We start from the raw sequence: 24,632 nt of genomic DNA on the forward strand, positions 1-24,632 counted from the left end.
CATATGATTTAATTGATATAATTTTTTAAAAAATTTTTAATTGCCTTAGCCTGGATTTTCAAAATTACATTTTTCGGCCCGTTTCAGACTAAATAAGAATAAAACATAGATATCGGTACTGGATAGTTAATTGGATCAGTATCGGTGAAAAGTATTGGTGCAGCAATCATAAAATATAGTTCCAATAATCTAATGATAAGGTATGATATTTTAAAATGGCTGTTGTATAAGAGTAAGAATCTTATATATAATCAAGGGGATAGGCAAAATTATAATGCAATTCATCGATACATCGTCATTTATTTTATACATACAAATATCAAATGTTATACAAATTATTATTAAAGATTTTGATCCTATTTTAGCATATACTTTTTAAAGATAGATAAAAATTTCATCGCGATATACATGGTCGCAAGATTATAATTAGAGATATATATTTATTATGTATAATATCACCCTATTAAGACGCAATATGAATGCAAAAATCACATCTTTAACTGTTGGAATATTTGATTAATTATTTAGTGCCGCCAGATGGCAATAAAATTATTTTTATATATTTGTAAAACCGCATTTATAATTGTCTACAATCCATGTTTATTGGTATATCACATTCCCTTTCTAAGATGTAAAATATTAAATAATATATTTAATGTTTCAAAGGTAACGTATTTTTTAAGGATATCATATCAAAATAAATTACTTTCTCTGAGTAGCTAAACTTCTAAGCAATCTGTTTCCAGAGAAAAATAAGATGGGACCCAGCAAGGTCATATATTTCAAGGTTTGGAACATGTTGAGTTTAAGCCAAAACATAACATACAAACCGAATACAGCTAGGAATAAAAAATTATTATTTTTTCCTCGTTAATAATTGCTTAAAAAGAGATCTGGGGAGATGTTCTCATTATATACCGAAGTGTTTTTTTGAGCCCAGGAAATTATTAATTTTTTTAGGGTTTAGTTCTTACCCAGGTCTTAAATCGGGGCGAGGGGCGTCTCAAAAAATATAATGTAAAGTTAACGAAAAATATTTTACATAATAAAAACTTTTAAACCTGCTAAAGAAAGATGAAAGATGATAGCCCATATTGAAAAGGTGAATCTTTCGAAATTGAAACCTATTTTCAACCACTTGTTAAAAATAAATTTTAATGAATTCATAAATTATTTAAATCTTTTTTTTAAAAAAAGAGTTTTTCGTTCCATATTAGAAATACTTTTAATTAATCATTTATCTTTTTAAAATTTTTTTAAAGAATATACTAAACTTATAAAGCATTAAGGATCGCACAGATAGTGTGAAACTGTCGAGTAAAATTCTCAGACATCCGTAACCAAAAATTAATAATTATAAAAAGCCACAACAATGATAATTGGCAGAGTTGTTAAAGGATCTAGATAGATTTTTGATTAAATAATCTATATCTAGATATTATTTTAGACGTTGTATTTGTATCTAGATCCATTTAAAAAGTATCTTTTAACAACTCTGATAATTGGTGATAAAAAATAAATTAAAAGACTCTTTTATATAGATTTTAATTTTACCATTATAATCATATACAATGCAGGCATTATGACTAGGGCACAAAACATAAGACTAACAACCATGGGAGGCCTTTTTTCTGGAACTTTGAACACGTGCTATAAACAAAATATTAATAAATACAACAATAACATGCCAAATTCTTTTCAAAATCATAATTATATTCAAAATCATAATTATATTCAAAATCATAATTATATTCAAAAAAATTATATATTATTTAGAATAAAAAAGACTACAAAAATTTAAATATCTTTGCTTGATAAAAAAAAAATTCAAATGTAACCTTAATCTCGGCTTTTTCTGCAAAACGACTTTCGGCTTCCTTAACCTTCGCTTCTGTAGGAGAGACATCGCCAGTTACTGAAGGAAAATTAAGCTGACAATCAGTAAAAGTCCATTTTATGGGGTTGGAAATGAACCTGTCTCCAACAAATAATTCCACTTCATATTCACCAGATAAATGATCAAATTCTTTGGCCCGCTTGTTGTCTAAAATCTGTTTAAAATCGAAAAAAATATTGTTATATATCTACGCTAGAATTAAAATAAGATTACACTCACCAAATCAAACTCGTAAATTTTGGTATTCGCTTTGGGTTCCGCCACAAAAATTACCTCCTTTTTATGAGAAGCCCTGCTTGTAAACCTAACAAATACTTGCTGAACGAAAACATTCTCATCGTTATCGTCTTTGATGGAAAAAGTGAGTGACATTTTATTATGGGGAAACAATTTTAAGAGATCGGCATGTTTCTGCAGGGTAGCGGTTGGTAAACTTTTATATAAGATAATATTTTAGAAAAACTTTTAATTTATTTTTCCTACTCTTCTGTATTTTTGACCTAACCATAATAATATAAATATAAACCTTATTTTTTGGGTATTCGTTCCATGCTCTTTATCCGTAATTTGAAGTACAACATCATTAAGCGCAATTTCTCTGGCCAAATTAATGACAGTTGTGGCGCCTTTAAGACCAAAATATGTTTTAGTTTTAACTGGATCCTTGACTTCTACATTGGTGGAAGCTGGTTGTTGAATATCGAGAAGTATTTCGTATGAAGCACCAATAGGTAATTTTATGTCTTTTATGTTGGCTTGATACCAGACGCTAGTAAAATTTATTATATGATAAATGCACGTTTAAGCATTTTAAGGTGAAGATAAATTCTGAACTACTAAAATCAATTTATTTTTCTTGGATCGAATATATGGAGATCAAAGTTGTAATCCTAAGATTTGGAAAAAATAGCAGGGTAGAGCAAAGACTTGAGTTGATATCTTAATAAACTCTAAAGGGTCGACAAAACTATAGGAATTTTAACGGCTTTTTTAAAATAATTTTAAAAATTAGACCTTAGTTTTAGTAATAAGTAGATATTTTTTTAATTGAATTATTATAAACAAGTTTTATTATATCATAGGAAATTCAATCTCATACTATTAGATCGAGATTAAGAAAAAAATGGTGATGTTTAATATTTAAATTATTCGTTATTATATGAAATCAAAAACATTGGGATTGGGAATAGTCAATTAGTATACGCGGTCGCTGCATTTTTTGCGTATAATTTAACTATTATTTTTTGAAAATATTTAAGCGGTTAATCGCGCAATTTGCGCAAATCTAGCGAAAAAATTAATATAAGCCATTTTTAATGGAAAATAAAAATTTTGGCCTAAATCATTTCGTGAAGTTTTAAAATTTTTACGATTCGTAAATATTTAATGATAATGGATGAATATAAACTTATGGAAAGTATTAGACCACATAGATATTTGTGGTGCAATAGCGACCTAAAATATAGAGATACAGCTGCAAGTAAAGTAAAATGGACATAAATTGGCAAGATTTATGATCTAAATTATGAACAAATTAAGAAAAGGTTTGTTGCAAGTAAGACCAAATTCAATAAATTTTATTCTATATCTAGAAAATCAGGTTTAATATTATATATATAAATATTATTTTATATCAATAGTATAAATATTATTTTATAATTTAGGTTCAGGTGCTGCTATGATGAATAGCAAGCACCTGAAATTTATTGAAGACTATTACTGGCTAAAGGAAAATGTAGAGGATATTTGTAAACATTCTGAAGCAAGTTTTATTTTGAAACAATCTAAGGATACTATAAATATACATACCACACCACAAGTATTATAACAGGAGATTATAATTATATAATAATCTATATTGTAGGATTGTGAGCCAAACACTGAGGATCTGTTAAATGATATTGTAAATCCTCTTAATTCTGTAGAAATAGATATTTTTGAGAACAAAATTTAGAAGTTATATATTTATTAAATATCTATTAATAATTTAATAATAGTTAGAAAATTCTATAAACAATGAAAATATTCATTCTTCTACCTCAAAAAGGAAAATATTATTTTCTGAGAATGAAATTTTAGAAGTTATAAAATTATTATATATATATAGTGTTGCGTAATCGGCTAATTTTAGCCGACTAAAAACGGCTTAGCCGAGATTTTAGGTGGAAACATCGGCTAAGCCTAATTAGGTATAGCCTAAAAATCGGCTAAGCCTAAAAATTTAGCCTAAAAATCGGCTAAGCCTAAAAATCGGTAAGCCTAAAAATGGGCTAAGCCTAAAAATTGGCTAAGCCTAAAAATGGGCTAAGCCTAAAAATTGGCTAAAATAAATTAGTCAAAATTCTGCATTATTATTTATTTATTTTATCTCTGGGTTTACTTTCTGCACGCGCTGCACCTTCGATAGAAGCTCCAACAATATATTTAATGTAAATATTTTATTATTATCAACAAATAAACATGATATGATTTAATATTTTTTATTTATATTATTATATTTTGAAATGAAAATAAATTTATTTATTTGATATTTTTTTAACAAAAAAAATAATATGCTGCTATATTGTAAAAATGTAATATTCTTCTTTATAATATAATTTTTTAGTGATTTTCACAATCTTCTTTGTAAATACATCTTTTATTGAGGAATTATATTGTAAATTTTATTAGATAAATAAACAATCTTTTAGGTGAAATCTTTTATCATTTTTTTAAAATTATCTATTTATTATTAAATGAGGTGGATTTTATGAAATTTTTTTGATGTTATTTTATATGATCTTTTTAAGGATAATATTTTAATGTGACAATTGTCATAATCGTTCTTTTATAAGTTTTTTGAATTTTTTTGACGAAAATATGTTAAAATAAGAATTAATAACATGTGTAAATATAAATTTAGTGAAGATGTACCAATGAAAAGTGACAATTGTCATAATGGTTAATTTTAAAGTATTTTGAATATTTTTGACGAAAATTTGTTAAAATAAGTATAAATAACATGTGTAAATATAAATTTAGTGAAGATGTACCATAGAAAAGTGACAATTGTCATAATCGTTATTTTTAAAGTTTTTCGAATTTTTTTGACGAAAATATGTTAAAATAATTATTAATAACATGTGTAAATATAAATTTAAGGAAGATGTACCAATGAAAAGTGACAATTGTCATATTCGCTATTTTTAAAGTTTTTTGACGAAAATATGTTAAAATAAGTATTAATAACATGTGTAAATATAAATTTAGTGAAGATGTACCATAGAAAAGTGACAATCGTCATAATCGTTATTTTTAAAGTTTTTTGAATTTTTTTGACGAAAATATGTTAAAATAAGTATTAATAACATATGTAAATATAAATTTAGTGAAGATGTACCAATGAAAAGTGACAATTCTCATAATCGCTATTTTTAAAGTTTTTTGAATTTTTTTGACGAAAATATGTTAAAATAAGAATTAATAACATGTGTAAATATAAATTTAGTGAAGATGTACCAATGAAAAGTGTTGTCATAATGGTTAATTTTAAAGTTTTTTGAATATTTTTGACGAAAATTTGTTAAAATAAGTATAAATAACATGTGTAAATATAAATTTAGTGAAGATGTACCATAGAAAAGTGACAATTGTCATAATCGTTATTTTTAAAGTTTTTTGAATTTTTTTGACGAAAATATGTTAAAATAAGTATTAATAACATGTGTAAATATAAATTTAAGGAAGATGTACCAATGAAAAGTGACAATTGTCATAATCGCTATTTTTAAAGTTTTTTGACGAAAATATGTTAAAATAAGTATTAATAACATGTGTAAATATAAATTTAGTGAAGATGTACCAATGAAAAGTGACAATTGTCATAATCGTTATTTTTAAAGTTTTTTGAATTTTATTGACAAAGATATTTTAAAATAAGTATTGATAACATGTTTAAATAAAAATTTAGTGAAGATGTACTCTAGATAAGCGACAATTGTCATAATCGTTATTTTTAAAGTTTTTTGATTTTTTTTGACGAAAATAGTTAACTTGCATCGATATTGATTTTAAAATAGAAAAAAAAGTTTACCCAAATTTTAAACAAGATTGTCTGGTGAAAATTGGTAAAAAAATAATAATTTCTAACTTAGGATTAGATATTATGATATAAATTTTGCATATTAATTTCTGACCCGATGAACAAATGTAATAAAATGCCAATTTGCTCCTGTTTTTGGGGAAGAATCTATTATTACCATATGTTTTTCTATGGCATATACTCAGGCAATTTTAATTTTACAATCTATATTTTTACCCATTTACATCAAAGAAATTTTAAAAATAACGATTATGACAATTGTCACTTTTCTATAGTACATCTTCACTAAATTTTTATTTAAACATGTTAGGTAACAGATTAAATCATGGGGAAATTTTCATATATTATTTTTTTTTAATATTTTTTTTTATTTATTTTTTTTTAAATATATTTTTTTATTTATTATTTTTCTTAAATTTAAAAAAAAACTTAAGTATATTTAAGAATTTAGAAAAAAAGAGTATATTTAAGAATTTAGAAAAAAAGAGTATATTTAAGAATTTAGAAAAAAAAGTATATTTAAGAATTTAGAAAAACAGAGTATATTTAAGAATTTAATAAAAATAGGTATACTAAATAATTAATCAACTTATTTGAATAAACATAACATATATACAATTAAATTTAAAAAACTTTGATATTGTATCAAAAAATTTCCTTCAAAATCCATACGATATTTATTTATCAAAAAAAAAATCCAAAAATATGCCAATTGAAAGAAAAAAGTAACATTCAAAAATTTCTACCAAAATCCAGACAATCTAAAAAAAATAAATAAAAAAAAAATATTAAAAAAAAAATAAATAATATATGAAAATTTCCCCATGATTTAATCTGTAACCAACATGTTATTATTACTCATTTTAACATATTTTCGTCAACAAAAATCAAAAAACTTAAAAAATAATGATTATGACAATTGTCGCTTATCTAGAGTACATCTTCACTAAATTTTTATTTAAACATGTTATATATACTTATTTTAAAATATTTTCGTCAAAAAAATTCAAAAAACTTTAAGAATAACGATTATGACAATTGTCACTTTTCATTGGTACATCTTCACTAAATTTATATTTACACATGTTATTAATACTTATTTTAACATATTTTCGTCAAAAAAAATTCAAAAAACTTTAAAAATAACGATTATGACAATTGTCACTTTTCATTGTCTTCACTAAATTTATATTTACACATGTTATTAATACTTATTTTAACATATTTTAGTCAAAAAATTCAAAAAACTTTAAAAATTATGACAATGTCAATTTTCTATGGTACATCTTCACTAAATTTTATTTAAACATGTTATCAATACTTATTTTAACATATTTTCTTCAAAAAAATTCTAAAAAACTTATAAAATAACGATTATGACAATTTTCACTTTTCTATGGTACATCTTCACTAAATTTTTATTTAAACATGTTTTTAATACTTATTTTAACATATTTTCTTCAAAAAAATTCCAAAAACTTGTAAAATAACGATTATGATAATTGTCACTTTTCTATGGTACATCTTCACTAAATTTTTATTTAAACATGTTTTTACTATTTATTTTAACATATTTTCTTCAAAAAAATTCAAAAAACTTTAAAAATAACGATTATGACAAATGTCACTTTTCATTGATATATCTTCACTAAATTTATATTTACACATGTTATTAATACTTATTTTAACCTATTTTCTTCAAAAAATTCAAAAAACTTATAAAATAACGATTATGACAAATGTCACTTTTCATTGGTACATCTTCACTAAATTTATATTTACACATTTTATTAATACTTATTTTAACCTATTTTCTTCAAAAAAATTCAAAAAACGTATAAAATAACGATTATGACAATTGTCACTTTTCTATGGTACATCTTCACTAAATTTTTATTTAAACATGTTTTAAATACTTATTTTAACATATTTTCTTCAAAAAAATTCAAAAATAACGATTATGACAATTGTCAATTTTCTATGGTACATCTTCACTAAATTTTTATTTAAACATGTTATTAATACTTATTTTAACATATTGTCGTCAAAAAAATTCAAAAACCTTTAAAAATAGCGATTATGACAATTGTCACTTTTCTTTGGTACATCTTCACTAAATTTATATTTACACATGTTATCAATACTTATTTTAACCTATTTTCTTCAAAAAAATTCAAAAAACTTATAAAATAACGATTATGACAATTGTCACATTAAAATATTATCCTTAAAATAATCATATAAAATCATCAAAAAAGTTTCATAAAATCCACCTCATTTAATAAAAAATAGATAATTTTAAAAAAATGATAAAAAAATTATAAAAGATTTCACCTAAAAGATTGTTTATTTATCTAATAAATTTACAATATAATTCCTCAATAAAAGATGTATTTATAAAGAAGATTGTGAAAATCACTAATAAATTATATTAAAAAGAATATTACAATTTTACAATATAGCAGCATATTATTTTTTTTATTAAAATAACATCAAATAAATAAATTTATTTTCATTTCAAAATATAATAATATAAATAAAAAATATTAAATCAATCCATGTTTATTTGTTGATAATAATAAAATATTTACATTAAATATAAATAAAATAAATTATTTTACTAAAATAAATAAATAATAATTAATACTAAGCATCGATGCAGAATTTTGACTAATTTAATTTTAGCAGATTTATATAGGCTTAGCCGATTTTTAGGCTTAACCTAATTAGGCTTAGCCGATTTTTAGTTTTAGCCGATTTTTAGGCTTACCTAATTAGGCTTAGCCTTATTAGGCTTAGGCGTAGTTTTTAGCCGATTACGCAACACTATATATATATATATATAAATAATTTAATAATAGTTAGACAATTCTATAAACAAGGAAAATATCAATCCTTTTACTTTAAAAAGGAAAAAAATAGAAGCATCTAAATACAAAAATATATGAAGCTGAAAAGATGGAGGTATTTCGAGGTAAATAACTATTTATTAAATAAATATTTATTTTTGAAAAAGATTTAACAAAAAAAATATCCCAATATGATGATAAACATAATCTCATGGGATATTTCAAATCATTTTTAAATGATTTCAACACCATGACACCCAAGAAAGTTTTGGAATTGAAAATCAAATTTTCTGAATTATTATTACCATATATATAATTTTATATACATATGTTTTATATTTAGATTTATTATAAAATATTTTATACATATGTTCTAATTTTTTTAGATTAATAATAAAATATTTTATACATATATTGTATTTCTTTTTAATATTAATTTAGATATCACAGACTCATACAATATAAACAAAACAACACCTTTTATTGAATATTTATATATAAATGTATAACTTTTACAAATTTATCATAAATAATAAAAAATTTATAGTAAATAATAATGAAGTAACATTATAATACAATTAAAATAAAATTAAGATGGGAATAAGTTAATAAGGTAATGGTAATTAAAAAATAGATGTATATAAAAATTTTACATATAAGGCTTGATATAATATAAAATTTAATATATATTATTTACATATAAGTTAAAATTTTCTCTAATATTGTTAGAGCTTTCAGTCCATTGCTGGAACTGAGATTGGGTATTGTTCATAAGTTATTGGTATACTGTGATTTCCCTCAATATCAATAATAAGATTATGTAATAAACAGTCTGCCTTAACTATTTGTATTATATTGGTAATATTGGTCTCTGATGATTTATATAAGTGCCTAAATTTTGCACTCATAATCCCAAAGCATCTTTCAACATACACTCTTGCTGTGTATAATTTTCTATTAAAATTATATTTATATTCATTTAAATTTGTTTTATAGGGTTTCATGATAAAATTCATTAATGGATAAGCATCATCTCCCACAAATACATATGGTGATAATATATTTGATGAAGGTAAAAATTTGGATTAGGTATCTTGATGATTTTATTGATCATTCCTTCATAAAATTGGCTCTTTATAAAGATGCTTCTATCTGAGATAGACCCAGGAAAACCAACCTCAATTAACAAAAATCTAGAAAAGAATTAAAATTTAGAATAAATATAAATACCTAGCTTTGTCATCTGAAACACCTTGAATCACAATGGAATTAAATTTTTTATAATTAAAATATGTGGATCCATTATTTTTAGGTTGTTTTATTTTTACATGCTTTCCATCAATAGCACCTATTATGTGAGGAAAACCTGATTTCCTAAAGTATTCTGCTGATATTTCAAGCATCTGTTCAACTGTTGGTAAACACAGATGCTTGGGTTGAAGACCTACCCATATTAACCTACATGTTGATGTGACAATAATGCTCATTGATGATTTGCTCATATAATGGTATTTTTCTAAAGCTCATACCAGAAGTCAAATATCTATAAATACATTCAGATTATTTATATAAAAAAATAATCATCATACATGAGTGTTAAATAGAGCCTATGCTTCATACTGATAGAGTTTTTAAATTTAACTATAGTGGTGTCTATAGACTCCAAATTTATAAGTATGTAATTGAATGTTTCCACATGCATGTGGAACATCTGACAAAATTTGTCAGGATAAGAAGGAATACTATCAAATATTTTAAATAGTCCTTTATCTCTATAATTAATATATAATATAAATAATATCATATCATATATATATACCAGTCATCTAAAAATCTATGCCTTTTTATAAGTTTAGGAGTATCCTCAAATAATATAAAATATAGAAGTAGTAAATCATGCACATCAAACATTTTGTATATTTTATAGAAAATAAATGTATGATTGGACACGTTTCGTAATCTCTCAAAATTCACGAAAGTTGTGCATTTTGGAAAATAAAAATCTGAGAGAATGATAATATTTTAATGTCAACCTTTCATATATATAATATATAAATCAGAAACCTAAAACAGTAATCACGTATACCCGGCAAAGGTTTTGTCATTTTGGTTGTATTAGGTAAGCCGATGCACATGAATGATGTTCAAAAGATTCCTAATAAAAAAATTTAATCAGCCAAGTCTGATTCGTATATTATTTTTTCGTTCCTGATTTTAGATTCTTATTATTTTAAGTCCCATCACGAGTACCCGAGCATATCCGGGCCTTGATGTATTATGGCAGATCTGATTAATTGCATAGGTGTTATTGTTGTTAAAGGGCGCGATTTGAGCCGATTTTTCAAAATATCCAACTAAATATTATATCCAGAAAAATATTTGGCAAGCCTGAAGATTTTACTCATAGATGACATAAAGGTTTGGACATCTATTAGCGAAATCTTGTGGTTTAGGTAATATTTTACTAGCTAAAATATTGAGTTAGATATTTTTATAAATCGGCCTAAATCGAGCCGTTTAACAACACTACTAAGTGTTAATAAGCCAAAGATAAAATAGAGAAGTTTTTTGTAAAATAAATAGAAATAATTTTTAGCATGGTTATATATATATATAAATAATTCAAACTAGGACAAATACTAGTTTCATAGAGCCATATAATTGGCCAGGCCCATAGCATAAAAAAAGAATTGTTCTCAGCTTCTTTTTCGCTGTTTGAACTACAAAGACAATCACAAATTTTTTTCTTTAAAAAAAAGAAAATCTTTAAAAAATCGGGAGATAGAGCCAACGGTTTGCTATAATGGCTCATTCAACTAGCACAAGCTAGTAAAATTTTCAACTGCTAGCAAATTTGATAAAAGAAGAACCCATCTAAATTCTGATACATATAATTCTTTATTATTTTGACATATTTGGAAATTAGATTAAATCAATTTCGTTTATGTTATAAGCAACAATTCAAACTTCGAAATTGATGGCCTCATTTCGCATTATTGTATAAACGCTATTATATATGAATTTTCATATTTGTCAACTATCACTATCCAAGAGGATACCTCAATCGACCAGATTGATAATTTTGAAAAATATAGGTGAATTCACTGATGTTTCGTTAAATCGTTATAGGACCTGATCTAAAGATTGCTTTGGATGGGTTAAGGTAGAAAAATTAATATTGCAGTATTCTACCACTGATATCCAAAAATTATTTTGCTTAAGTTGAAAGTTGTGTGAACCTTAGTATATAAACCAAGCACCTTTTTTTTTATTTTGAAAAGGAAAACCCTTATGTAGGAGCTAATTAGATGCATTTACTTCATTATATTTTTTTGAAAATAATCAATATTTAAAGAATTTTTTTTTATATAGTATATTTCCCCTTTGATTATAACGTTGCAAACTAAAATAGGAAAAGTAAAAAATGGCCATATTTGGAAGAAAGCTAGTCATTTTTCGTTTCAGAAAAAATCTAGTCAAAATATAATTCATTTTCTACAAGACCTAAAGGGATAATGTTAAGATAAAATTGCTATCGTTTCCTATAGGTCAAAACCGAAAAAAGGTTTTGGCAATTTCAACCACCCATAAAGGATTGATATCTTATAATTGGAGCAAGAGCAGCGTATATGCCCAACTTTAATCCGTAAAATGGGCGCATGGAAAAACAAATAGATGACCTTTATGCTACTTTTTTTGTACTATCGAATACTACTCTCGATTCTCGAAATATAAAAAAACAATGGCTATTAAAGCTAAGTATTCCTTTGGTAATCTAAGACAAGAAGTGAACAGCAACAGATTAAAATGAAGTAACACTTAAAAACCAGGCCCCAACAATTGTCAAGTTTGTCACTTTAAGATAAGGTAGGATGACACTTTCTCGTCACTTATGCCACAAATCCTTCTAAAGAACATCCAACAATTTGTTGTGCCAATTGTAGTAATATTAAATAGATTTTAATATTTATATGTTGTAATTTAATAAAATCATCATTCATTCTTATGATTATAAAAAAAACTTTAAACTGAACTCTCCTAAAAATAAATAAAAATATTAGTATTTTAGATCCATGTTAATTATTAACGGTCTTGTAACAGGAATAAGTTAATTAGGGTTAAAACCCCTATAAAAATCGGTATCGGAATAAAAAGATCGGTAGATCCGATCTCTTCTTCAAAATGCTAAATGCATCACTGGTTAGCCAGCAATTAGATTCACCATTTAAAAATTACAAAAAACATAAGCCTCATTAATAATTAATTTGAATCCCAAAGTTTTTGAAAGATCCTAATAAAAAGAGGCGATTCAAATTTTTAAGAATGCGCATTAGTTATTAAAATACTTATAGTTTGAAATAATTATTTTTGCAAAATACAACAAAATTATGTAGAATGTTAAAAAAAATGTAAATATAACTTTTTATTCTTGTCATCTTGAGGAGTTGTTTTCGAAAATGATTTAAAGTTTGTAATTGTTTTAATCATATCTTTATTTTGAGGCTCCAATTGGTTGGTTAGTGTAGCTGTAATACTAAGTTCTTTATCCTTAGATATTGTATGCCCAAAAATATCTGATATAGATATGATGAGGTTGGGATGCTTATTGGTGATGGTGGAAGCAGGCACATGAAATGAGATTACTACTGGTGAATGCATCTATAATTATCATATCAAATATATAAGATTGAAGTTAAGCTATAATTTAAATTTAAAACTCAGAAAAGATAGGAAACCAATAACTTTATTAACAACTATTTTAATTTCTATAAAAATGTTAAACAAAAAATTGTTTTATTGAGGAATTTTTTTAAATTTAATATAGTAACTAGAGGTATCATGACATAAAATGTATGGGTTATGATGTTACCCATCGTAATCAAGCAATTTAATAAAAATTAATTGTTAACGTGAAAATTTGATTTAAATTTTATAAAAAAATTTTTAAATTAGTGATTCACGATATTTATTAAATCGACCCAATACCATTAATACCGATATTTGTAGCCACTAATTAATTTAAATCTAGTGTTCTAAAATTTTGCAAATTAATTAAGCATGATCTGTCTCAAGAAAAAATAACAGCCCAACCTAAAATATTTGTAATTTGTTACATAATATTTATTATATATTTTTTGAACGATTAATTCATAAAAATAGAAAGCAAACGATTAATTCATAAAAATAGAAAGCAAACACTATATAATACAGAAATTTTTTTAATAAAAATTAATTTATAGATATTTCATTTCTTTTGTTCGAATATCAATATATCCAGTTTCAGTGATTTTTCAGATATTAGAGGTAGCTGATGTCGTTACTTCTGATAAGTAACTAATTAAATTTACATCGCTGAAAAGATAACTAGTTATATTTTTATAAAGAGTAACTTGTTACCAATTTATTTAATATAAACTTTTTCTTGTCCAAAATAAATTTTCAACAAATTTTAATAAAGAAATTTAATTAAATAAAGAAATAATTGCAAAAAATATACCACAAGGTAGACCTGTGCGATTAAATTATTATTTTAATTTGAATACTAACATTAATTAAATTAAAATATGAATTGTATTCTATTACTATATATCAGAGACCTGCAGAGGTACCATTTGTACAGCCCCGCCCAGATTAAAAAATTTTCGGCCCGGCCCGAATTAAAAAAAAATTTTTTTTAGGCCCGGCTCGTAATTTTTTAAAATTATATTCGACCTGGTATATACAAAAAATTCATTATTTCGTATTTTATCATATTTTTCGGCGAGTATTATCATTTATTAAGCAAGTATATTAGCTAATGTTGTTAAACGGCTCGTTTTGAGCCGATTTTTAAAAACGGCTAACTCAATATTTTCGCCAGAAAAATATTGACTAAGCCTCGAAATTTCGTTACTATATGTCTAGACCTTTGCTCCTTCTATTAGCAAAATTTTCAGGCTTGCATAATATTTTTCTGGATAAAACACTAAGTTAGCCGTTTTTAAAAATCGGCTAAAAACGAGCCGTTTAACAACACTTTATTTTATTTTATTCTAAACAGATATTTAGTATATTACAAATTGATACTATAAAAATTTGTGTAAATAATATTTTGAGAATATACTATGTATTTATAAAAAAAATAAAAATGATATTTTAATTAATAAAAAATATACTAATCATAAATCAAGTTATGGCTGGAGGTACTTTGGAACTTATTTTGAAGAATGAAAATAAGAAAATCACAATAATGCCTGATTATATATATTGCTTAAAATTGGCGAAAAAAGATGAGGAAGATTCAAATACATAATTCATTTTCACAATAATTTATTTTTATTTTAGACTTTTATATATATTTTATATTAGTTACGAAATAATTTTTTTTAGTAAGAATATAAGTACAAGTAATCTTTCTCGGCACTTAGTTAATGTTCATAAAATATCAGAAAATATTAATAATGATAAATCCATTCAAAGTCTAAAAATGTTTTTAAAGCCAACACCAAGATGTAGCAGGAATATAAAAGATAAAAAATGGCTCTTAGGATATTATTATTGTTTATTATTATTCATTTAAAATTTTTACTGGTTTGTTAAGTTAAAGCTTTATTTTGAAAGTTCAAAACAATTAAATTTTTAGTTTGTTTATTGCAGCTCTATTTTGAGATATTTTTAATGTATAAACTTAATATATAAATTATTTAATTAATTATGTAAAACTTTATTTTTGAAAGTTAAAACTAAATGAAATTTATAATTTGTTTCATTCCAGCTCTAATTATTTTGATGTTTTTTAAATATCTTTTTAATGTGTAAACTTAATATATAATTTATTAAATTAATTATTTAAAACTTTATAAACTAAATCATTTTATAATCTGTTTCATTCTAGCTCTAATTATTTTGATGTTTTTTAAATATCTTTTTAATGTGTAAACTTAATATATAATTTATTAAATTAATTATTTAAAACTTTATAAACTAAATCATTTTATAATCTGTTTCATTCTAGATCTAATTATTTTGATGTTTTAAATTCTTTTTAATGTTTAAAATAAATATGAAATCTAATAGAGCGAAATTATATTTTGATGTGCAGCTTAGATTTAATGCCATTTGATTCTATAAACAATAAAGCAATATATGATTTTCTAAAGGTTTAAAATTTATATAAAATTATTATTAAAAAATAAATTGCCTAAAAAAATAGAAATATAATTGATTCCTCGTCAGAATTGACAAATAGGACAACCATTAGTGGGGATGCACTAGACGATGTTTAATTATCTATAAAGGCGTATGTTTTAAATCTAATTGATTCTGGACCAAAATTTTGTTCTACCACTTTTGATTTATGGACCGATCATTTCAAGCGTCTAAATTATATCACATTTAGTCTTCATCATTTATATGAAAATTTTGATTTAAAATATTTTACCCTAGCAACTAGAAATGTGACTCAAAAATATACTGTGGGGAACAATATTATCGAGATTGATAGTATTGAAGAGGAGTTCCAATTTATAAGCTAAAATAATACATGTGGTAACTGATGCTGGGGCCAATGTCAAAAGAAGCATCAGATTAGGCGATTATGAATCATTTATGCTTAAGGCATGGACTTCATAATTTGGTTACAGTTGATGGCATAAAAAAAATTTCTAGAATTGATATTCTCATTAAAAAAATTAGAGAAATTATTTCAGCCCTCAGATATCGAGTAGCTGATTTGGAATGCAAAATTGAGGCTGAACATCGTAAATGTCTGCAGTCAATTTAGGGAACAGGTCATATCTTGGATATTGATGATTCTGATCCATACCTTGATGACCATTTTGATATGTCTGATGAATCGGATAATAGAAATGGCATTGCACCAACCAATCTAATTAATGCAACAACTTTAAAATTAAATTGCTCAACCCGCTGGCATAGCATATTAATTATGCTAGAAAGTGTTCGCAGTATAAACAAAATTCCTATAAATAATGTTCTAAATAAAATAGGAAAACAATCTTTAAAACTCTTTAATAATGAATGTGATTGATGAGCTTTACGCAGTATTAAATCCATTTCGAGAGTTGGTGAAATTTCTTTCCTCTTAAAAAGGATCGACAATAAACTTAGGGTTATTCGCAGTGAAATAGAATCTCATATACAAATCAATAGATCTGTGAAAACAAAGCTTGACCATAGATTTCCCATTATTGAACTTCAAGTTATTTTATATTTTTATTAATAAAATTATATTTTAAACATTAGATATTAGCAACTCTACTTGATCCCAGATTTCAAAATCTTAAAGTTATTTCAGAATATTTAAATTCGATAAATCTGAATTCTGACTTAGTATATTTCATACTTTATATTTTGCTTGCATTCCAAATTTATTTTAATTATAATAAAAATCAATAGAATATTTATTATATTGAGTAAAAATGCAATTCCTTAGTCTATTTCTGAGAATGAGAAAATACATAAATTTAAATTGGAGTGAGACATAAATAATTTAAGATCAATTAAATTATGTTAACAAAGTGTTAGAAAAGATCGCCCAAATAAATTATAAAAAAATGTAATACATTGATTTATAAATTAAATTCATTAAAAAATAAATTGATTTATAAATTAAATTCATTAAAAAAAATTTAAAATAAATATTGCGCCGCCGCCTCCGACAATTTAATAGGCAGCGGCGAAATCGGCGCGCCGCCGTACGCCGATAAAAAAATTAAAAATACCGCCGCCGTCGATTGAGACATCGGCGCACAGGTTTACCACAAGGTAAATATTTGTTTTGAAATTTATTTTACCGCTATATGTAACATTTATGTGAAAGTGAAAATATATATAAAAAATATATTAACATTATTATGTAAAATAACCCTCCTTTTATCGTAATTCAATATTAATTGTAAACATCGATCAATTTTCTAAAGTCATCTATTATTACCAGTTAGAGCTATGATTCCGCTATTATATTGACGCTATTGTCAAAAAATAATTATTCTGTTACCAACTACCATAATTAGAATTTGTATCCTCATTAGTGGAGTTTATAAAAAAAGGGAAGGTCCTAAAGGTTCTTTTATTTATTTCAATTTTTTCTATCACCATGGCTAAACCGCATTTGCACGTTACAAATTCTTTTATTTCGTTGAAACTTATATTATTACTGTAATTTTCAGGATTAGCATATAATATGTTCGAATTTCATTTAAATCCAAGGGAATGGAATAACTCATGTATTTTATAAGTTCCTAGAATTAAGCAGGCTTGATTAAATTTATCGCGCAATAATATTTCTTTCTCGTATTTTTGGTTAAATAGAATAATGATGGCTGGGTAGCGATAAGTGACGTAATAATGAACCTCTTCCAGAAAAATAAATAACACTTTTAACAGACTTTGATTGTTAAGTCCTAGCGAAAGATACCCTTTGTCAAATGAAAATGTGTAATCAACGGCATTTTCATTAAATACATTTTATAGTTGATTTTGAAGTGAAACCCCTAATCTGAACGCTTTTTTTGACATTGGCCTGATGCTCATAATCCCCTAATCTGACGTTTCTTTTGACATTGGCCCCAGCATCAGTTACCATTTGTATTATTTTGGCTTTTAAATGGAACTCCTCTTCATATCAATCTTAGAGAATATTGTTTTTTCAGTATGCTTTTGAGTAACATTTCTAGTTGCTAGGGTAAAATATTTTAAATCAAAATTTTCATCTAAATGATGAAGACTAAATGTGATATAATTTCGACGCTTGAAATGATTGGTCCATAAATCAAAAGTGATAGAACAAAATTTTGAGAATCAATCAGATTTAAAACATGCTCCTTTATAGATAAATAAACATCGTCTAGTGCAGCCTTACCAATGGTTGTCCTATTTGGTAATTCTGACGAGGAATAAATTATCATTATTTATATTTTTTAAGCAATTTATTTTTTAATAATCATTTTTAGGGCTGTGCCGATATTAAATATCGGATCGGTCCCGATATTTGGCGTTTTTCAAAAATATCGGATCGGCCCGATACCTGTAAAAAACCCGATCCGATCCGATCCTTTTAATAAAAATGCAATTCTTATAAAACTTTGAATTATTATTTTTTAATAAAAAAAATTTTTTTATTTCGAGTTTCTATTTTACATTAATAATATTTTATAAATAATTTTTTTTTAAACAATGCAAATGTTATTTATTTTTTTAAATAGATTTTACAAGTTTTTTTATAAAAATAGAAAGGAACACCCAAAGTTTTATTTATTTTTAATTTTTTAAAAAAATAACACCAATTTTATTATTTATACTTTAAATAAAAATTATTTTAAATATGGTTTCTGAATTATGGAAATATTTTGATAAAGATGAAGGTAATTTTGCAAAATGCGTCATCTGCGGAATATATTATAATTTTATATATTAAATATTACAATTTTATAAACCAACATAAAATGGATATATTATTATATATTTTTTTTAAAATTATTGTTGAAATAAAAAAATTAAATTATGCATAATTCTTTTATGCATAAAAAATATTGATTTATTAATTACATTTGGTTCAAAGAGGGGTGGTAAAAAATTAATATAAATATCGGATCGGTATCGGATCGGTTTTGAACCAATATCGGAAAATATCGGATCGGATCGGTAAAAAATATGTGGATCGGCACAGCCCTAATCATTTTATATAAATTTTAAACCTTTAGAAAATCTGTCATTCCTTTATTGTTTATAGAATCAAATGGCATTAAATCTAAGCAGCATATCAAAACATAATTTCGCCCTATTAGATTTCATATTTATTTTAAACATTGAAAAGATATTTTAAAAACATCAAAATAATTAGAGCTGGAAGAGAAAAAAATTATAAATTTGATTTAGTTATAACTTTAAAATAAAGTTTTACATAATTAATTTAATAAATTATATATTAAGTTTATACATTAAAAAGACATTTAAAAAATATAATAATTAGAGTTGGAATGAAATAAATTATGAATTTGGTTTAGAAGTAACTTTCAAAATAAAGTTTTACATAATTAATTTAATAAATTATATTATACATTAAAAGATCTCAAAATAGAACTCAATAAATAAACTAAAAATTTAGTTGTTTTGAACTTTCAAAATAAAGTTTAATAAAATTAATATTACAAACCAGCTAAAAATTTTAAATGAATAATAATAAACAATAATACTAACCTAAGAGCCATTTTTTATCTTTAATATTGTTGTTGCATCTTGGTGTTGGCTTTAAAAATATTTTTAGACTTTGAATGGATTTATTATTATTCATTTTTTCTGTTAGTTTGTGATAATTAATTAAGTGCCAAGATAGATTACTTGTACTTATATTTTTACTAAAACATTTTATTTCATAACTAAAATATAAAATATATAAGTCTAAAATAAAAATAAATTACTGTGAAAATGAATTATAATTTTAAGCAAGGTTCACAATAAATATAATCAGGCATTATTGTGCTTTTCTTATTTTCATTCTTCAAAATAAGATTTCCATAATTGTATATAGGGTGGTTCAAAACGTGCAAGTCCATAAAAATAATTAATATGAATTGTTTGTGGAAAAAAAATATGATGTATGAATGAATGTAAATGATATACACTAGTCTATTATATATAGAAATAGAATACAATTCATATTTTAATTTTATTTATGTTAGTATTCAAATTAAAATAATAATAATTTAATATATAAATATAATTAATATGCTTTCTTAAAATTACACACACCGCGCTGCAGTCATAATATAAAATCGGCGGCTTTTCTTGCGTGAAAAAAAATACCGGCGGTGCACAGGTCTAGATCTATATTGGGCCTAATTTTTCAAGCCCGGCCTGGCCCACAAAATTTTTTAAAAATGTTTTGCCAGCCCAGCCCAAATTTATTTAAATATAAATTAATTTTTATAATTACTCAAAATAAATGATATATGGCTTCTAGTTTCTATAAATAAAATCTAATATTTTTATTTTACATTAAAAATTCAGCATAAAATTGTTAAATTTAGATATATTAAAAATAATTTCCAAAGCCTGACCCGACCTGAATTTTTTAACAAATATTAGGCCCGGCACAGCCCGAACCCAATTTTTTTTAAAAAAATAGACCCAAGACCAGCCCACCAGGTCTAATTTTGCAGATATCTCTATGCTATGTATCGGTACCGTTCCAATATGCATTATTGGCACCATCAATCTTAACTCATATAAGAGATATGTTATGAAATTTTTTACTATTCACACATAATTTATATAAATTTTATCAATTTATATATTTAATGAAATATTATAAATTGCAAATTATTTATTAGAAGTTATGTGGATGCCATTTAATATAATTTCCAATCTATATAAGTAATAGCAGCATCAATAGATCTTCTATCTTTACCCCTTATTTTTCTTAAATACATGTCTTAATTCAATATTGTATAACATGTATTATATATTTAAGATATTTATAACCTACATTTTTTATGTCATTACATTTATTTTTATAATAAAAAAATATTTTAATAAAGATGTATCTATTTAAGAATTAAGCCTTTAAGTCTTTCTCTTAGATAAATTATTCCTCTAAATATTTAGTTTGCTTATTCCACTTGCCAAGGCTATTTGAAAATAATTTGGTCCTGTTTTTAGGCATTGTCTATCATAACTTCCTACTTTCCCCCGGTCTGAATTTATCTCTGCATCAATCTAATGAATTACCATATAATACCCTTTAACATTCCACCTCTGCTTACTTAGATATAAAAAAGGTTGATTATCTTTTGGCCAAAATTACTGCCAAACACAATAATTTTGCTGCTAAAACTACAGCCAAACATGAAATTTTGGCAAAATAAATCCCTCTAAACTATAAGTTATAATTATTATAACATCATAAGCAATTTATTGATTAAGAATTTATCATTCTTCTATTGATTCCTTCTAAACAACATTTTGATTCCTTAGGCTACTTTTATTAGGGCTACTAAAAAATTAAGGCAGACCCTTATATAGCCTGGTCTCAATTGCAACAACTTCTGCTATGCTAGTTGTTAAACCAATAATAATAGGAAAACAAGCCAAAATTAAAAAATTGATAGTATAAGAATATTTACTTGAAACCAATTTAGTAAATCTCTAATATAAATACTTTATTATTGAGGTAATTATACTTTATGATTTGAAATAGATTTGAGAGCTTGATATATATAATATGCATTTTTTGAATCTGTTTGGTTTTTTTTATCCAAGAGATAATTGACACTTTTTAGTACTCTCTCCTATAACATATTATTAATTAAAATATAATTATGACCTAAAATACTTCATTTAATTGGTTCTCAATAGGCATTTGTTTGGAAAGTTTATATATTGTATCCATTAATAAACCAGTTATTGCAACACCACCATTAAACTAATAAATTATATTTAGTTTTATAGAATAAAATTTAAATATACTTGTAAAAACTTATTGTCTATTTCTTCAGCCTGAAGCATAACATTTTTTATCTGAGCTTCTATCACTTTTGAGTCTCTATGCTTAGGATTAAGCAAAACAAATTTCAAAAAGAAAGCAATGCTTAAAATGATTTTAGTATTGTAGATAAATCTTTACTATACTTATTGATAGAAGGATCATTTGTTAAAATTTCAAGCATTTGATTGTAAAATTTGTCAGAAATAACTAAATTATATTAAAGTTTAATTAAATATTCTTAAATTAAAAAAATTAACCAAAATGTCCATATTCTATCATAGTTTTATATATTTGATATAGTTTCATAATTGATTTTTGTTCAGTAACCTTATTTTTTAAAACATCTTCTGAGTCAGCAGGTATAATCAACTAAATAAAAAGCTTTTCTTCAAATTTATATATTGAATATTACCTTACACCCAGGTACTTTATCTATAAGCATACTAATGAAATATAATTCTTGTGCATTAAGTTCATTCTTTTCAAGATCTAGTAATCTTTGACAAGTTATCTAATTTAGCATGATTAATAATTACATTTACAATATTACTTTAGGGATATCGTTTTCGAATCCAATATCCTCTAATGCAATTATTGGATAAACATATTGCGATAAATCTTTAGCATTGCCAATAGTTTTTATATATAAATTTTTATATGCTGTTTTATCTGATGAAGAAAAGATAGTATCAGGTATAAATGATAATGCTGAACATAAAACAACTAGCGAAAACGCAATAAAGAAAGTTACTAATGAAGGATATAGCATGTAAGATTTCTAATTATTTACTCAATCTCATTTGAATCACAATGTGTTAAAGACGTGTTATCGATTATATTCTCACAAGGAACAAAGGTTAATAAATTTGGGTGTTTCATTTCTCCAACGAAAACTATATTATATTTTCAATATTAATAAAATATTGCTTGTTTCAGAATTGAATATTATATTAGTTAAATTTCCTTCTCCAAAATTACCCTGAGCGTCTTATATAGAGTAAAATATCTAGCATTCTGCAATAAATGCCAGATTTAGATTAAAGTATATTAATTTTTGAGTTAATGTCTTTTTTTAAGAGGAGATGTCCTCCTTTGAGATGTTCAAAAATATGTTCGATTCCTCTTTTTTAATAAATAATTTCTTTTACATATAATTACAGGAAGAGTATTTTACAATTACCATAACAAGTTTTGTTTGTTTATATTTATTCATCATGTTATTTTTTCATTAATTTATTATATGTATCATTATATACTTTTCTAAATTCGTTGAGCTTGATTATAAAGAACTTATTATCACTCAAAAATACGATGGCTTTTTATTTCCTTATGTCCGGCATCTTAAATGTATGACTCCTTATAATTGCAGTATTAACAATCATCCACCAATTTGATGAAAAAATTAAATCAGTTGAGAAATAAAATAATTCAGTTATCAAAATCTTAAACCATATAAAATAATTAAAATATTTACCAACTGATGAAATATTTCAATTAAAGGTAGAGAAAGTATTTTATATTCAAAAGGGAATCCATGAGCCTATTTTTTTTGATTGGTTAAGATACTTACTAAAATACTTACCAAAATAAAATAAGAAGAAGGTCTTTAATTTTCCTTTATTTTATTTTATATAAACTACAATAATTTCCATATAAAAATTCACAATTTTTAAATAAAATAAAACTATCTTTAAAAAAATTATTATAACTTTTAACAAAAAGAAATAAGTGATTTTTTTAACATATATATTTTTTTCACGTCTAGTATTTTATATATAAATATAAACATAGGCGTAGCCAAGGGGGGGGAAGGGAAATCCCCCCCCCCTTCAGAAATTTATCACTTTTTGTGAATGTCACAATTGGGAGTTTTTGGATTGTGAACTTAAGAACCTAAATATAAAATAAAAATAAATATATACTAAAATTATAGTTTTGAATCCTTTATTAAATACTAATACCAAAATTTAATTAAAAATTATATAATTAATATAAAGTAAAAACCAGTGACGAGGCGTCAAGTTTACTACTAGGAAAGCAATCAAAAAATTTTTTTATTTTATTTATTAGTCAAACCATAAAAAATTAAGATTTATAAATAAGCGGAATTCCTCTTTGTTTTTGAGTAAAATGATCAAGTACTGAATTATAAAAGTTATTACTAGATTTTAAATTTTTCAATAATTTTTTTTCAATAGAAATCAAAGCTAGATTCGATAATCGATTTTGACTCATTCTGTTTCTACAATAAGATTTGATTATTTTTAAAGATGAAAACCCCCGTTTTGCACTTGCTGTTGTTGCAGCCAAAGTTAAAAT

At 24.3% G+C, this 24,632-nt stretch overlaps 1 protein-coding gene across 2 annotated transcripts; it reads right to left on the reverse strand.

Annotated features, from left to right (window-relative positions):
* Window positions 1–355: 355 nt before the first annotated feature.
* Window positions 356–23,157, reverse strand: LOC135929601 (dolichyl-diphosphooligosaccharide--protein glycosyltransferase subunit 2-like). Of its 2 annotated transcripts, XM_065466260.1 has the most exons (16): window positions 23,104–23,157; window positions 22,864–23,063; window positions 22,726–22,824; window positions 22,571–22,682; window positions 22,457–22,520; window positions 22,295–22,415; window positions 22,161–22,250; window positions 22,009–22,116; window positions 13,248–13,486; window positions 2,424–2,666; window positions 2,117–2,330; window positions 1,839–2,051; window positions 1,555–1,650; window positions 1,062–1,137; window positions 707–839; window positions 356–624 (listed from the first exon to the last, which is right to left on the reverse strand). In XM_065466260.1, the coding sequence occupies exons 1-16, from the start codon at window positions 23,111–23,113 to the stop codon at window positions 612–614; spliced, it is 2,031 nt and encodes a 676-aa protein (XP_065322332.1). In that variant the 5' UTR covers window positions 23,114–23,157; the 3' UTR covers window positions 356–611. The 2 variants fall into 2 exon arrangements, with proteins under 2 accessions (XP_065322332.1, XP_065322331.1); XM_065466259.1 differs by having other exon boundaries at window positions 22,864–23,113.
* Between the last annotated feature and the right edge of the window lie 1,475 nt (window positions 23,158–24,632).

This window comes from Gordionus sp. m RMFG-2023, chromosome 5 (assembly GCF_954871325.1).
Source record: "Gordionus sp. m RMFG-2023 chromosome 5, tfGorSpeb1-WG-v2, whole genome shotgun sequence".
Taxonomy (NCBI): domain Eukaryota; kingdom Metazoa; phylum Nematomorpha; class Gordioida; order Chordodea; family Parachordodidae; genus Gordionus; species Gordionus sp. m RMFG-2023.

Coding starts and splice junctions, on each gene's coding strand:
- LOC135929601 (XM_065466259.1), bottom strand. CDS start 23,082: ATGCTATATCCTTCATTAGTAACTTTCTTTATTGCGTTTTCGCTAGTT. Junction 22,251..22,294: donor TAGACAATAAGTTTTTACAA/GTATATTTAAAT, acceptor ATAATTTATTAG/TTTAATGGTGGTGTTGCAAT. Junction 2,331..2,423: donor ACGAATACCCAAAAAATAAG/GTTTATATTTAT, acceptor CTTATATAAAAG/TTTACCAACCGCTACCCTGC.